General features: G+C 39.1%; 1 protein-coding gene across 3 annotated transcripts; it reads right to left on the bottom strand.

Moving 5' to 3' along the window:
- Positions 1-1,855: 1,855 nt before the first annotated feature.
- sp2 (sp2 transcription factor) lies at positions 1,856-15,253 on the bottom strand. 3 transcript variants are annotated; one of them, XM_054604647.1, is made up of 8 exons: positions 15,200-15,253; positions 9,849-9,925; positions 7,971-8,720; positions 6,620-6,838; positions 5,428-5,722; positions 4,386-4,563; positions 3,614-3,807; positions 1,856-2,616 (listed from the first exon to the last, which is right to left on the bottom strand). In XM_054604647.1, exons 1-8 carry the CDS (start codon positions 15,204-15,206, stop codon positions 2,516-2,518), a joined length of 1,821 nt encoding a protein of 606 aa, XP_054460622.1. In that variant the 5' UTR covers positions 15,207-15,253; the 3' UTR covers positions 1,856-2,515. The 3 variants fall into 3 exon arrangements, with proteins under 3 accessions (XP_054460622.1, XP_054460624.1, XP_054460623.1); XM_054604649.1 differs by having other exon boundaries at positions 15,196-15,224; XM_054604648.1 differs by lacking the exon at positions 15,200-15,253 and adding an exon at positions 15,104-15,189.
- Between the last annotated feature and the right edge of the window lie 2,178 nt (positions 15,254-17,431).

The raw sequence follows: 17,431 nt of genomic DNA on the forward strand, positions 1-17,431 counted from the left end.
ATAGAAAATCTGATCACATATACACACACAGCAATGCATAGGCTTCAAATCCTCAAATCAAAACGATACGGTGAGTAAAGCAGAATAGCAGAGTTACCCTGGAATTTAGTTACTTATTTATTAGTACACACAGTGTAAGTAGGGCTGGGTATCATACTTTTTTTTTTTGATACCTTTGAGAAGTATAAACATGTTTTTTTTTCTAACATATATGCCACAATGAAAATGCAAACCTTTCATTAAAAACATTTTCATTTAATAAAAGCAGAGTTAAAAATAAATGTCTAAACACACGCAGCCATTTAGAGAACTAAAGAGAATACTGTCTAAATGTTTTGGTTTGAATTAGTAACTATGTGATAAAAGAACTAGTTCATAGAGTATAAAATCTGGACAAATACTGGATGACACCTCTCAATACTCGGTGATAAAGACACATTTCAGTACTGTAAATATCGTAGTTCGATACCCAGCCCTAGACGTAGCCGTACCCGTTGTGGTATCAAAGATGGATAGCAAACTATGTGGCAACCTGGTTTATCACCGAGCTGATCGCTAATATTTCACTGAATTAAATCTTTAGCACCTGGAGACTCGATAAACCTCTGTGACCTTATTTCTCAAACTTTTTGAAAAAGGTTTCTTCGATTTGTTTTAAGAGTTATCAACTCAGCCCCGCCCCCTTCGACAACACAGGAAATGAAGTTCTCCAGAAACGTTTTTTGCAGTACTTCTTTAAAATTTTAGGCAGTATACTTATATCATAACTGAAAATCATCACTCTCCTTAGACTTCAGTTTATCGATGCAGTCTGCAAGAAATATTGAATCTGCCAAACACAGGAGACCTAACTGTCGAGCCTCAACAGAAAATTTCTCACACTTCCTCAAAGCAGCTGATAAAAGGTGACTTCCGGCATCACCTTGAGCTTCACAGCCTTTTATGTGGTTTATCTTAATACTATGGTGTTCCACAGGGAACGACCCTGGGTCCTCTATCAGTCTCCAATTACATGCTTGTACTTTGTGACATTTGACCTAATAATGATAAGAGACTTGCAGAGCCTCAGGATAGCCTTTCAGAATAAAGCAAATGTCGTTAATGTTGATAGAAACTGTCTCGGTAACGCTCCATAAACCGTCAACAAGACAACATTTGAAACATTGCATGGCATTGCATTGCAGCTTTGCCAAGTTTGACAGTCACATTTGATTCAAATTTGGACGTTAATTCTAGCTTTTCTCAGTTTAGCAAACTAAATTACTATATTTTTGTAACATTTACCGACCTCTAAATTTGTCCATACCTTCATGCTGTTGAATTTCGATGTATGACTGTATGAATATTTTACAGCAAGAGTCAGGATCTTTACTATGATATTAGTATACGCCTTAAATCTCAGCAGCTTTTCACTTTTTGCCTGTTTGTTTAGAAATTGATTTTAGGTACTTTTAAGGCACAGTGACTTCTGCACATTAAACCCCTTGAGCTCAGCCTGAGGTGCGTCTAAAAATTTAACATCAGATATCCTTCTTCTGGAATAGCTCATCCTCATCAGTACCCTCATAGCAAATATGATAAAAAAATGTCTTTTTACATCCTCTCTGTATTTCTGCTGTCAAACACTAAGCCTCCTGTTTTATTTTATGTTAGGTTTTCTACGAATCAATTTCTAACAATTGTATGGAAAATGTTATAAATAGTTTATTATCATTATTAATATTATGTATAATAGTATGCAGACACACACTTTATAAAATAGCCAACTTCTAAAAAGGTTTTCAAAAGTCTTGTAAGTGGAGTTTTTAAGTAATGGTCCCCAATTCTTTTTTTTTTTTTTTTTTGGGGTGGGGGGGGGGGGTATACAGGTAATAAATCCTGCTAAAACACATATACCTTAAACAATATTACCAAACCACTGAGGTAAAACACATTTCTGTTCAAATGATAAAACAATTATGTTTGAATTTCATTTCCTTTTTTGGTGTTGAAAGCCAATTTCTGGGAGCTCCGGATATTCCACAAGAAACAAAAAAGAAGCAGGATTTGGTGGAAGCAACACAAAATAAAAGAGAGGGAAACCGCGACTGGAGTCCTGTGGTCTCGGTGTTGCAGTCTGAATTAATTCTGTACGTTCAGAGAAGTTCATAAATAAGCGAGCAGAGTTAAGCATCTGCGTCTGAAGCCTCGACATCTCACGCCGTCGGTTCTGTAATCCACTCAGACCAGAGAGGAAAAACAAACAAAAAAAACAAACAAAGATAAACTATTATTAATAATTTTGCTGGATCAGTTTGAAGTCCACCAGGAAGGATGTCTTTGTACACCAGGCTACACAGTGTCCTAGAGGAGTGAGGGGGGGGGTCTAGGGACCTTGTTTTTGGAGCGTTTCCCATAACGGGGTAAAAGTCTCAGACACTCCCTTGGTGCCTTTTTCCTTTAGCTCCTCCTTCCTCTAACACAGTCTTTAGTTCAGGAGAGTTCGTATGGCGTATACGCTCGGCATACAGGCAGCTCACAGGTTCTTGGTGTTTATGTGAGTCTTGTAATGCTTCGTCAGGTGGTCGCTCCTCATGAAGCGTTTCTGACACTGGCTGCACTCGAAGCGTTTGTCTCCTGTGGGGGACAAAAAGAAAAAGAAAGGGGCGGGGTTATGTTTTTAGTGTCAAATACAAAATGTGGTGAATCTTACATCTTAAAGTAATCAATAAGTATCATCATTTTACTTGCAAGAGAAAGTACCGCAAAGAATTTCAACCTGAGGACGTAATCATGTGATGTTATCTTTTTCCAAAATTCTGTACTTTATGCTAGGTGTGTGCAAGTACAAGATAAGTTCACTCCACACACCCAAAACCATCAGACAGTCTTTTAACTTAACTCTTTTAACCTATTTCTTCTGGAGAAAAAGGCTCAGAATTTTCAGATATGCCTTCTTTTTTTTTTTTTAAGAGTGCAATCAAATGCTTTCTTCATTGCACACAGAAAGCAGTAGCATTAAAATAGCATTCTAAACTGATTTGGGTGTCTTATTGTTCTTGCAAAACTTTGACTATAATAACACACAGACCAACTCTCTTTTTATCTTTAGTTAAGCTCTGTATTTTACTCAAACTTCAAACTAATTCTCATAAAAATTAAGCCCAACTGATGCCGGATTTGTGAGGCTAATATCGAGTACAACACTTCACAGTTTGGGAATATACACTGACAATACAATATAGCATTTCCTTGCATATCTTTGGCATTACAGTCCCAATTACTTTATTAATTAACGGCCAACATACAGTATATGCCAATACCGAGATACATAAGATAATTTAGGCCGATTTCACCAACAGGCTCTGATAAAAAACTATGACTTCAAATGTGTTCATCCAAAAATATATAACATCACTTCCTCTACTTAAATTCTTCATTTCCTGTTTGTTTAGTGGTTAAAACGACCTAATTTGTATCTTTTTACTTCACTCCTTCTTATTCATCTTTGCTTTAGTTTGAGTGTTAAGAGGATCTTGTTCCATTTTGCAGTGAAACTCACCCAGAAGTACTCCATGTGTGTGTGTGTGTGTGTGTGTGTGTGTGTGTGTTTCTGTATTTCCTGCAGACAGACCTGTGTGCGTTCTGGCGTGCCGCTGCAGCTCGTCGCTGCGTGTGAAACGTTTCCCACAGAAAACCCAGTTGCAGACGAAGGGCCTCTCGCCGGTGTGCAGCCGGACGTGAGCTCTGAGCAGCGACGTTTTCCTGAACGTCTTCTCGCAGCCGGGGACGTGACAGATGTGCTTCCTCTTCCCCACCTCCCCGGGTCTGCAGACACACACACACACACACACACACACACACACACACACACACACACACACACACACACACACACACACACACACACACACACACACACACACACACACACACACACACACACACACACACACACACACACACACACAGTGAGACAGGTTTCAACAGTGCATTCAAAAGTATCAGCTGACAGCATTAAATTTAGAATCAAAGCAGATCTAAATGCATCACAAATTGTTCAGTTCATAAAATAACTTTTGATTTTCAGGAGCAGAAACTTTATTAATAAAGTACATAAAGTATCTACGAAGAGAGAGACTTGCACAGTTTTGTTTTTTTACTGTCAATGCAAACAGCCGTATCTCTATGTTTACTGCAAAAAAAGGCTTTTAATTCTTACACAAAGTTCTCAAAATGTCTAAGAGTAGGTCACTAATTTGAGATTTAAACAATTAACTGAAAATCTGGCATGATACCTTTTAATTGAATGTTTCACTTAGCACATTAGCCAAAAAATAACCTTGGCAAGTAACAATGTAATAGTGTGATATGTATTTCTTTATTTGTTGACTTGACACACTCACCTCTTGTCTGCGTCTTTACAGTTGGGACAGGTGCAGGCCATGCGTCTCTTCTTTTCTCCCGGCTGGCCTTGCAGCTCCAGGGTCAGGGTCTGGTCCACCTGGATGGCCTGCTGGCCCGGCGTCGCTGCCAGCTGGAGCCCTCCGCCCTGCATCGTCTGCACCGTCAGGTGCTGCTGACCTGACAAACACAGAAGACAGAGACTCTGTTAAGAGACAACACAAGGGCTCCGGCCAAACTCCTCTAAAATAATCTAATTAGACGACCGGCTGATTGCCATGAGTCAGAGTGGACTGAAAGGATGTATGGTAACATTAACATAATGACCAGTTCTAGTTTCAAGTCTTCTTCAATACAGCATGATGTTCATTTAGTAAATGATGCTCCATTTAGAGTCAAACAGACCATAAAGCAGGGTATGCTTTAGGGCGGGGCTACTGTGATTGACAGGTCGCTAACAGAGACGTATACGGCGTCTCTAGATCACGCCTCCACATTCCAAATATGGTTACTTCTGGTCATAGGTTGCGGAAAAAAATCAACATGATGTCGGCCGTTAACAAGACTCAAAATATCTTCAATCATCTCATCTTCATGGCAAATATTTTCTGCAGATTTTGCACTCTATGGTTCGGCACTAACTAAAATCAATTTTTGCGTTTGGTGAAATTACTTAGGGTTTATAGGACCAAATAATATGTCTAAATTGATTCAATTATTTCAAAAAAATGTCATAATGTCATTATGTTGTTCTTGTTTTGTGATTCATGTGTGACTTCTACAAATGGGATTTAATCAAGTATTCTATTTATAAATCCACTTTTTTGAGTCAGAAAATCCTACGTACGGTCACTTTATTCAGTTACCGTTATTATGATGAGGTCCTGGTCCCAGTTTATTACCCATTTCCAGAGAAAATGAAGTAATTCTGTCCTCTATTCCATATAAATAAAATAAAAATGTTGACGCTGCCTTGTACTTTGTGCTTTATGATCCTTGTTATTGACAACCAACAGAATACGAAGCAAACCAGCCTCCACTCACCCCCCGCGTTGGTGATGGTGACAGGAACTCCCTGCACTTGGACGCCGTTGATGCTGATCGTCTGCACCGCCTGCGTCGTCGAGGAGAGCTGCGGCGTGTTCAACGATATCATCCCCCCCGCGGGAGCGATTTTGGCGAGAGTCCGTTCCTTCCGCCCCCCCAACTGCGTCCTCTTGATGCCGGCCGGCGGCGAGGTGGAGACGGTGGCGACCGAAGTGGTGGGGGTCGTTGTCGTGGAGACGGAGTCCTGGATCTGAACAGACTGCCACTCACCGGATGCTGTTTTGAAAAGGATCTGAGGGGAAGAAGTTTTATTTCAACTGTGTGACTGGAGCTTGTGCTTAACATCACTGTATCATATGGAGAGAAACTGCAATAATTAAATACGTAGGTATTTTTGCTCTGGTTTTAGGATTTGGCCAAAATTAAATGTTATCAAGATATATTTTTTTAAATCAATAAAAAAGTGAATAAAGGGATTTTTTTTTTTTATCTCAAATAAAAAAGAAAATGGAAAGCTTGAATAGAAATAGCAAATATTTATGGACTGTCCCCTTTCTCATGATATTTTATAAATAAAGCTTTTCCATTGAAACTTTTTTTTTTATCCTGGTCTTCCTCCTTAATCAGTCAAACAAAAGTAAGACTCTGCTTTAGTAGCAGCTCAATATGTTGCTGCTGCTAACGTCCGCATACTAGCATGCTATCAACAAAGATGCTAACATGCTGATGTAGGTTGAATGTTTACCGCGTTCAAATCTTTTCAGTATAAGCATGCAAACATTTGATATTTAGCTCTAAACACAAAGTCCAGTGTTGTTTTTCAGGTATTTGGTCAAAAAACAAGTATTCAACTAATGTAATCCTTAACCCGATGACAGCACTAGAGGAAAAGTCAGAGGAAGGCTGCTAGCATGGATACATATCTAAAAGAATAAGAGCACTAAATCTATCTTAAACATCTAAAGCACTGCAGGATTATTATACTGGATTATTATTATTATTAGAAAAAACACAAAATAAATACTAAGTGTACCTTTTCTTTTGAATTATTGTGAATTTGTTTTATTTACTATAAATAAAATGATTGAATGCAAGTTCCATGTGAAGCGACTTAGCGTTAGCATTGCTACGAGTGGTTTCACAGCAGCTTTGAGTCAGAGGTCATTGATGCGTTTGTGTGAATGTATACCTGTGTTGGTGTTGGCTCGGCCTGAGTGACCTGCAGGCTCGAGGGCACCGACTGTCTCTGTGGGACGGTCGGTAATGTGGCGGAGGCGGCCTGCACCACCTTCAGGGCCTGCTGGGGGATCTGGACCACCTGGGACTCCGGTTTGGACTGGACCAGCTGCACCTGCTGCACCATAGCAGGCTGCCCGGGACTCTGCACGATCAGGAGGTTGTTACCGGCCTGTAAGCAGAGACAGGAGAGGTTACTCTGTGACGTTCAGGTGTGAGCCATCTAGCCAGTGGAGCGGTGTGAACATAAATAAAAGGGAAGAGATTCGGTTAATAATACAACGAACAGCGCATTGGGCATAAACACATTTGTGCATGTTCGTAGCTCGCACACCATTTTCTTTGTCTCACTTTTACTGAACAGCAGTAATACGATAGTTTAAATGGGATACTTTTTTTATTAATGGTAAAAGGAAATTCTTGCTACGTGGCAACTATGATCTAAATATGGAAGTGATTTGTGTTCAATTGACTTACACAGGAACTTTTGATTAAATTTAGAAGGGAAATAATACAATACATACTTTTTTAGAACATTTTGTAACTGTTTTGTTTATCTGGATTATAAATAACACCAACAGTTGTCCAGTAGTCCAGTCAAGAGGGGACTACACAAAGTGTGCCGTGTTCCTTTTCTTCTTCAACTTCAGCAAAAGGGGTGAAACTGGCTCAGAATGTAAAATGTGATGTGAATTTGATTGAAAAACATGTTGATGCAGCTTCATGGAATTAATGATATTCATTGAAAATTGTTGAAGTAAATTGGGAAATTAGATCTCATGGGACTTTCCACATTTGCTTACTGTTGCCATAAGGCAGCAACCTGCCAATTACCCGCCCTGAAAAATATTTTGCACTTTATTTTATTTGCCTAATAAAAGTGATTTAGCGAAACTATTGTATCCGTTTTATTTCATTATAAATGCAATAACTGTTAAGAACTGTTTGTCGACAAAACAAACCAAAAAATGTATTACAACTTCAGGCTCCACAGATCGGCTTTTTCAGGCGCTTTCTACTAAATCTTACAGTCGATAAGCTCCATCAACATTTAACTGTTGGCTGAATGCAAATTCTCTCAGAAGTGAGTGAACCTTGAGGTTAGAATATTTTAATCACAGATACTGTCTGTGTTTCGAGGTCAAGGATGAACCTTGTGTTTGCAAAAACATACAAAGGTCAGGCTGTCACTGAGATTTTTAAACACAGCCGTTGATATTTGTAACGCAGGATGGGCCAAAATGTGGAATACATAACTAAAAGTGTGCATTCTGTTACTCTCAGTGTTTTTCTGCCAGATGTACCTGAATGATGTTGTCTCCAGCTTCTATCAGGATGGTCTCCATCTGCTCCGGGGGTGGAGAGGCCGCCTGTGCAGGAGGCTGAGGATAAGCAGCCAGAACCACTTTCTTCTTCCTCCCCCGCGCTCCCTTCCCTGCTTTGGGAGGGGCGACCGCCGTCTCCGTGATGTACTGAGTCCCGCCCACCTCTCCGGTCGCCACGTTGAACGGCAGCGTGATCCCGCCGGGCAGCTGCACCATGTTTGCAGCAGAGTTGTTTGGCTTGCGCGACTTTGGGGAGGGCTTGATGGCGACGGTCTTCTGCGGTGTGACCGGAGCCGTGGCGGCCATGGGGCCCGGTACGCTCATGGGCGTGGTGATGATGGCCTGGTTGGTGCCGGGGATGAGTTGGATCTGACCTCCCTGTGGCATCATCTGGATGGTCTGGGCACCTTGGATCTGCGGCATCATCTGGTACTGGATGTTGCCGGGGGCCGAGGTGTTGGTGCGGGCCGGGCTCTGCTGGATGGTGAGCACGATGGGGCTGCCGGGGGCCGTGGAGCCGAGGCCGGCGGGCAGCTGGATCACATTGCCCTTGGCGGAGAGGAAACCCAGGTTCTTGGGTGGAGCGGGGGCGATGGGGGCCGGCTTTATGGGGAGGAGCCGGCGAGGCTGCGGCTGAGCTGGAGGGGAGGCGATGGGAGCCTGAGCAGCAGGAGGGCCGATCTTACTGCAGGTGGCGGCCAAGAGGGCCAGAGGGGAGGGCTGGGCGTCCTGAAGGGAGACAAAGACACAAGAACACTCAGATAAATCACAAACAGACTGCTTTAAAACCAGCCTGAACAGAAACAGTCAGGCACTAAGAGAGAACTCAGGTTAGATAAGAAGCTAAAATACTGAACATGTGATGTAGTAGATGTTTCCACCTGCAAAGCTTTTGAACTCTTGTGTTGTACTTGTGTGTGATTATAGATACTTCAGCGATATTAATACAACTTTTATAAACAAAGGGCCACTTTATGTACGTGAGGAATCACCTTGGATAAGAAAAGAGCCAGTCTAATAATTGTGATCAGACTGGGTGATACCGACATTCTCAATCAAGTATCACTATATTTTTGAAAAGAAGACCTTTTGCTGCAGTATTTCAAAAAGTATATAATAATGTGTGGCAATATTTTAATGATTATAAACTTATTTTTTGTCTTCAGAGGGGTAATTGGTTTTACAGAAAGGCATATTACCACACATAAGAGAGTATAGACATATCTATATCTATACCTGTCAATTAAACAGATCAGATAGCACACTCTGCTGAACACACAGGATCTGGCTGTTCACTTTTAGTCTGCTGGAAAGTTCATTTTTGGCATTGATGCTGAGGATCAAAGAAAAAGCAAACTTAATTTAGGATCTATAAAATAGAATCACGAAGGTCTTGTCTTGGAGGCAGAACAAACACTGCAGCCCCTTCTTACACAGCAACTCAGTGTTACGATTAAAATTCAGATTGTTATCACTAAAAATCCCCAAAATGACCGTCCCTTGGTGATAGTGCTCTAAGGGCGCTGATGTCTGAAAACAATATTCATGTTCTTTGTTTTAGTCACATTTAATTGAAGGAATGCAAATTCATCAACGACAAACCCATGACTGCTTTCAACGGCAGGGAGAAGACTCACTGATTCAAAATTGATACTTCATTTTGTCAAAGAGAAGTTCATTAATCTTTTAAAAAAACGGGAGAATCGGTTGCTCGGTACGTTCATGGCACAAAAACGTGCCTTCCAGCGTGCAGCGCCATGAACGCATCGCGGGTTAACGGAGACGATGGGGTCAAGGAGAGGGCAACCAGAGTGCAGAGGGTAGCGGGACACGGCGGCGGTCTGGCTCGTTACTCACTTGTGAGGAAGCGTTGGAGGGCTGGAGGTATTCACTGGGACTGACAGCAACAGTGGTGGCCATACTGTCCTGTTGTTCTGGAAAAGACACACAGACACAATCAGGAGTCACATTCAGGCTGCCTGAAGCGTCTATTTCCAGTGTTTAGGCTGTTCAAGGACATCCCTACAAAACAGAAACAGATCTGAGAAAGACAAGCTGTGTATTGTCTCGTTGTAATTCATGTTAATTACGCTAATTGGTGCATGCGATTGCAAATATCGTGGAGTATAACTGACAAATCTGAAAGCAAAAAAGAATGCCAGAGGTTTCAGTAAAAAAAAGTTTCCCTCTATAATTCAATGTTTAACCTTTAAAGGACCATTGTGATGTTTTGCAGCCCCATTAAGACGTCACAAATAGGTCACGAATACAGTGGCTGCTAATCATTTTCCAAAGTTTACCATGTTTTTTTTAATATTTCAGTGTCATATATCCTTTGAAAAATCAACTCACAGACACTTGAAAGTTGCTTTTAATAGCCTGATGGTTGTGTTTAAGTAAATATAACCACGTCTTTAATGTTGTCTTTCTTTATTTCATAAGCTTACTTCATTAACTCAATGCATACTTTCAATTTTGTAGTTTTAACTTCATTACAATGCAAAAATTAAAAAAAGGAGTAACTACCTAACACAGTGATGAATTATTTAGTTGTTTTTTTACACCAGAACAGCTGTCTGGAGAGGAAAGAAAAATAATTGTATAAAATCACACTTTTGTAAAAAGTCAACAGTGACACAGAAAAGGTTGATGGCGCTACAAACTGTAAAAACACTCATAAGCTCCTTTAAGACAGCGTTTCTATTTATATAGTATTTTGAAATGTTATAAACTGACCAGGTACACAGATCTGTTTGATGCATTAAGTAGTACTATGTTTGAAAAAGCTAACATTTTTTTGTTATTTTTGATGGTTTGAAAATCAACATCATGATTGCACACACATTTAAATATCAAAAACAACAAATTGTGTTAGAAACATTTTCAAAACAACTGAAGAATTTGGATCTTGTGCAAAAGCTCATGAAAAGCAACTGACATCCTTTTGACGAATTATCAATCTAGTAAGCAGGTTTTCGTGAAGTCAGCTGATGGACATGACAGCTGTTGTGTTTGGCCCTTAAAGTAAACAATCTTTGACCAACAAATATCAAAATACTGATAACAGTTGAGATGTTGTGTAAGCAAAGAAATGCACTATTGGACTGTAGTCATTAAGTGACAAAAAGACTAAATTTATTGAGCGTATTCTATTTCTGTTTAGACAGTTAACATAAGTACATTTGGGACAGGATGCCTAATAGTTTAAAAGCAGGCTAAACCTTGAATTGCAGGCAATGCAGCCTAATGACCAAAATAGTTTGAGGCTGTTAAAGATTTTTAACACAGCTTCTGCAAGAAATACAATTCTGATTTAAATTTATACACTGAAATAAATTAAAGTGCCAAAGACAAATTTAAAGTGAGTCATTCTGCGTCTGCTGCAGCCTCCAAAAAGAGTTTTCATTTGTGTTTTTATGCAGCAGACGTGCTTGGAGGGATCTTACAAGTTTAACTCAACATATGTCATCATTCATGAATGTGTAAACAAAGTGAAATATGAATATTTGCCGTAGATTTCAGTACATTACAGTTGAGCTAAAGGCACGTCCGCTGGCACAAACTTGAAATCAAACAGCAGGTGACACGAAACCACAAGACAGCCACAGAGCGCTGCTCTGGCCAACCAGCAAAAACAAGAGAGAAGTGCAAAGGCAGCTGGGAAAAAAGACTGATTCATCGGAGATGCATTGTTAACTGCCAGAGACGCTGATTTCATTATTGCACTGATGAGCAATTAAGAAGAGCAGTTTGTGCCTCCAACAGCAGAGCATTACCATTACATTTCAGACACAGAGTGAAGCGTTTGTAGTTTTTTCTATTTAATCTATAAAAAAAGACCTTGCAAATTTAAAAAAGAAAAACAACACACAAGATTTTAAAGCAATATTTTCAGCTGTTCTGAGAGTATTTCCAGAAACCTCGAAGACTATTCTGACAATCTGATATGAAAATATGTTTTCGGCCACAAGACAGGAAAGACAGCTGCATCCGTGTTCGCCTTGAACACCACAAGAACAACTTTCAAATAATAGAAAGGCACATCAACATAGACAAATATAACTCATAATAGAACATTTACCGTTTGCTTTGTTAAGTGCAAACTGTGCAAGGACATGTTACTTACAAATACCATCTTTGTTTGGATTTCTAAATTGGGATTTTATAAATCATTGGACAGAACTTTTCATCTTTGACTGATTGCAAAATATTGCAAAGTATTTCTTCAGTAGTAAAACACATGTGACTCCAATGTAATCGTACCATGTAACGGTAATACTTGAAAAGCAAAAAAGACTGTGGCTTCTTTACAACCGCAGTCATACATAGATAATTCAAAACATGAGTTGGTTGTTATGCCTTCAAAACAAAAGACTCTAAACCACAACATCAACTGTTCTGCCACCTCATCTGTCAATACTGAACTTTACTCTGACAGAGAATAAACTCCTGTTTTGTGGCTGCTGATCAGCAGACCAAACAGGAACTGTTTCCTCTGTTAGAGCTTCATGCATCATTAATATAAATATAATAAAAGCAGCTATGGATCATGGTACTGAAACCTTTCACACAGATATACCACAGCATGCTGAGTGACTAATCTCTCTTGCCTAAGAGAGATTATCATTTTTGGCAGTGGTGGAAAAAGTATTCAGACCCTTTAATTAAGTCAAAATACTAATACCACAAGGTTTATTATAATGAGTAAAAGTCCAGCATTCAAATCCGTATTTCAGTAAAAGTATGCAAGTATTAGAAGTAACATTTACGTATCAAAAGCACAAGTATTCAGTGTGCAGGAAATTCCCTGTCAGTGTTATAATAATATTAAAGCTGCATTAATGTGTATGTGGCATTTTACTGCTGTAGATGTAATAGTTGTTCTAATCTTGTCTCCTTTATATACTGCTGGGTAGTTTAATCCACAGCAATACATCATATTTTATAAGTTGATCGTATGTTTGCAACGTGCTGTGAGAACCACTCATCTCGAGCTCAGAAACACAGCCCTGTTTTCAACGATGCAATGATGTATTTTTAAATAGTTCATTTATCTCAAACCCACATCCTTCCGCTCAAAATCACCACATCTGCAGATGCATGGTCAGTAACGGTATGAAGACTGTCATTTGACATGTAACTAAAGCGGTCACACAAAAGTGGTGGATCTAAAATGTACTATATTTCCCTCTGAGATGTAGTGGAACAGAAGTACACAGCTGCATACAATGGAGACACTGAAGTGGATATTGCTTATTTATAATTTATAATAATAATTTGTTGTTTTTTTTTTTTTTACTATGAACCTTGTTTGCACTATATCTATGCTGCTGTTATCCTGTAAATGTCCCCGCTGCGGGACTAATAAAGGATTATTTTATTTTATCTTATTTTATGGATTAAGCTACCCAGCAGTACTATAATAATTCTATATTTTTTTAGTTATTGTGGATTTTTATTTTTCTTATTTACTTATTTAAAATAAATAATAAATAAAAAGTTTGTTTTTTTACTATGTACCTTGTTTGCACTATATCTATGCTGCTGTAATCCTGTACATTTCCCCGCTGCGGGACTAATAAAGTTATACTACTCATACTGTTATTTTTATTATTATTTATACTGTTATTTATCCAGCACATTGCACTGCACCTTTACTGCTTCTTTTTGCACTTCGGGTTAGATGCTAAAACTGCATTTCGTTGTCCTAGTACTAGTACTCTGACAATACAGTTGAATCTAATCTAAAAGGATTATTTTATTTTATCTTAAAGTAGTTCAAATGAGCTCCACCCTTACAGCTACCAAAGATAAAGCAATAAACACACATACAGTACCAGTCAAAAGTTTGGACACACCTTCTCATTCAACTACTTTGAAGAATGTAAAATATAAAACATATTCTGGTTTGTTGAGCATTTGTTTGTTTACCACATAATTCCATATGTGTTCCTTCATAGTTTGGATGTCTTCAATATTAATCTACAATGTAGAAAAAAATAAAAAAAAAAAAAAACCATTGAATGAGAAGGTGTGTCCAAACTTTTGACTGGTAGTGTACTTTATATTGTCATTCAGTTTATCCAAGGTGTTATCTAACATTTATAATTTTTTTCTACTCTCTGTGCATATTACATATATACTACTGCTCCCAGTAGACCACGACATGACACTAAAAACCTGTGCAATACAATACAAATACACTGTGCAATAATAGTTATTCTGTCTGTATATATGTATATATAATATTTCAGTTTTGTGGATTCTTTACTGGTTTTTTTGCTCATTTGCTTATTTACAGTAGCAGTCAAAAGTTTGGACACACCTTCTCATTCAACTACTTTGAAGAATATAAAATATAAAACATATTCTGGTTTGTTGAGCATTTGTTTGTTTACCACATAATTCCATATGTGTTCCTTCATAGTTTGGATGTCTTCAATATTAATCTACAATGTAGAAAAAATAAAGAAAAAACATTGAATGAGGAGGTGTGTGTAAACTTTTGACTGCTACTGTACATGCACCAATAATCACAATGCAGGGACATAAACTAAACTTATGCATATGTACTTGTGTACTGATGTACTTGTACCTGCAGCAGAGTATTCCTACAGTGTACTACTGCAACTTTAACTTGTGCAAAACCTCCAAAGTACTCCATCCAGTAATACACACATGTATAAAAACACACTGAGGCCTCACAGCAGCGCCGCCATCTGCAGCACTGCTCAGGTACAAACCAGCTAGCTGCTAGTTAGCCTGCTAAGCTAACTAGCTGCACCAGCGCTCACTGGTGTTGAGACTGGAGCGGCTAGCAGCTAGCAGCTAGCTTAAGCTAATTACAGCCCCAAATGCAGCTTAAGTTTGTGCTTATAAACGAGCCATGATGGGAGCATGTTACTGGGTTATTGTGGGACATGTGTGCGGGGAAGATGCACGAGAAACCCGCAGCACAGAGCCCCGGCTAGCCCTCGTACGTGCGGCTAAGCTAACGCAGCTAGCACGTCAAACTCTCTTTGGATCAGCCCCCTTTTTCCCGGAAGTGGATTTTTCTTATTTTGATTCACACAAATGCGCGCACCAGCTGTATAAAACACATGTATTCGTACCACGTGAAGGTGAACGAGATCCTGTCCAAAGCAAAAAAAACAATGTTTAACGAAGGAGAATGTAATATAAACAGTAATGTTTTAATTCCTACCCACCGCTCATGACGACATTCGCTCTCCAGTGAGCCTTGAAGACAAGAGCCCCGTGGAGGAAACCCCGCCCCCGAAGCGGCTGCACCAATCAGCGGGCGGTTGCGCGTTGAGTGACGCGGGTGGCAGCCAATGGCGGCGCGGGATTTAAAAACGTCACTCGGGGGCGGGATGACGGCTCGACCAATGGGGTGTCGAGATTGCGAGAGCGCTGTTATTGACGGCCCTGATGACCAATGGGAAGATGGAGGGCAGTTCGATTAGAATAAGAGCGACAGCCGGGCTGATCAATGAGCTGAGGGTGGCTCAATGTGACCTGTTTGAACTGTCCCATGTTTTCATTGTGAGGAGCAGCCCCTTATGTGTGTAAAGCCACTGTAAAGGGATCACACGTGTATTCTACACTGCATGTTAATGACATGTTAATTACCTGTGTAGATAAATATATATGTATGAAAACACAAATCAATACTTCCCACTTGTATTTCAGATTCTTCACTGAGCCTTAATAACAGTATTCATACCATAGTGTAAAAATAGTATATATATATATATAGTATGTAAGTATAACCAGGAAAGAGTCCCCCTACTCTTATCATTTTATACATTAACATTAACTAAAAAGAGAGAAAAACCTCTCATTTGTGAAAAGAGCCAGTGTAAACGGATTACACGTTTATTCTAAAGCACTGTGATGCTGCAACACTGCATGTTATTGGCCTGTTATTACCTGTAGTTACCTGTGTAGATAAATATATATGTATGAAAACACAAATCCATACTTGTTGCACGTGGTTTCCACTTGTGGAGGAAGTATTTCAGATTCTTCACTGAGCCTTAATAACAGTACTCATACCATAGTGTAAAAATACTATATAAATATATATATATATATATATATATAACCAGGAAAATGTTGGATATAATATCATTTACATTTTCATTACTCATACATTGATGGATTTTAATGTTTTAGTTGCTGTGCTGGAGCTCATTTTAAACTATAAACTGATTAATATGTAATATGTGTTTTTATACATTGTAGATTAATATTGAAGACATCCAAACTATGAAGGAACACAAGTCCAAACTTTTGACTGGTACTGTATGTACATTATGGATTAATCTGCCTATTATTTGCTTCATTAATCATTGATTGTTTGGTTTGTAAAAATAAATAAATAGGGAAAGTCGTGAGAAATGCCGCCACAAACAGTCCAAAGTGACGTCATAATGTTGGTTTTGTTTGACCAACAGTCCAAACCTCAAAATTATTACTAAATTTTAAAAAAAGGAGAGCAAATCCTCACATTTGGGAAACTGGAACCATGAAAAATGACCATAAGCCATTCATTTTCTGTCAATTGACTAATCGTTTCAACCGTACTTGTATAAACCGTTGGGTCGTTTAACAAAACATCTTAAAAACTATTATATATTCCTATATTGTCCTATATTTTGTGTGTCATAATCTTCATTTGTAAAGTAACTAATGCTGTCAAATAAATGTAGAGGAGTAAAAATGTACAGTGTTCTCTCTGAGATGTAGTGGAGAAGAAGTATAGAATCACATGAAAGGAAAAGACTCAAGTAAAGTACAAGTACCTCAAATTTGTACTTAAGTACAGCATGTAGACATTCTGACACTGGTTCATACATGTAGAGGCGTGTGGTATGCAAGCTGGTGTGTATTGAATCATATCGTTATTTAACACAAACCTGCATGATAGGAGCTTGACCCTTAAAAGGCTCTTTGGCATTTGGTCCAAACATCCAAAGAATTGACCTTCAAAATAAAAGTCTAACTTGAAACAGTGTGTTTTGTTATTCCTTTTTTGCTGAGATGAATCAAACCTTCTCATTGGATCAGTCCCTGTGACTCATTTCACTTCCACAATGCATGCATGGCCCCATCTTCATATAGAGTGCACTTGACCTTCTTCACCATATAGTCGTGACTGTTTTCGGCCTCTTTGCATCACTACGAGTTTTTTTTTGTTTTTTTAAAGTGCTTTGGAAACGAGAGTCGTGCTTTTAGCTATAAAGCACTTTGTCCCTCTTCACCTCAAGTGTGCTGTAGTTAGTGGTGGAGGATGCAGATACGGTCTATCACCGTCTCCCCAGGCACCTCTGTGGAGAGACTCAGAGAGAAAGAACTGCATAATTTAACTGGGATATCTCACAATTATTTTTCAGAATTTTTACATTTAACAAGCTTCATACTCTCCAGCTTCAGCC

The sequence above is a fragment of the Anoplopoma fimbria genome, chromosome 9 (assembly GCF_027596085.1).
Source record: "Anoplopoma fimbria isolate UVic2021 breed Golden Eagle Sablefish chromosome 9, Afim_UVic_2022, whole genome shotgun sequence".
Taxonomy (NCBI): domain Eukaryota; kingdom Metazoa; phylum Chordata; class Actinopteri; order Perciformes; family Anoplopomatidae; genus Anoplopoma; species Anoplopoma fimbria.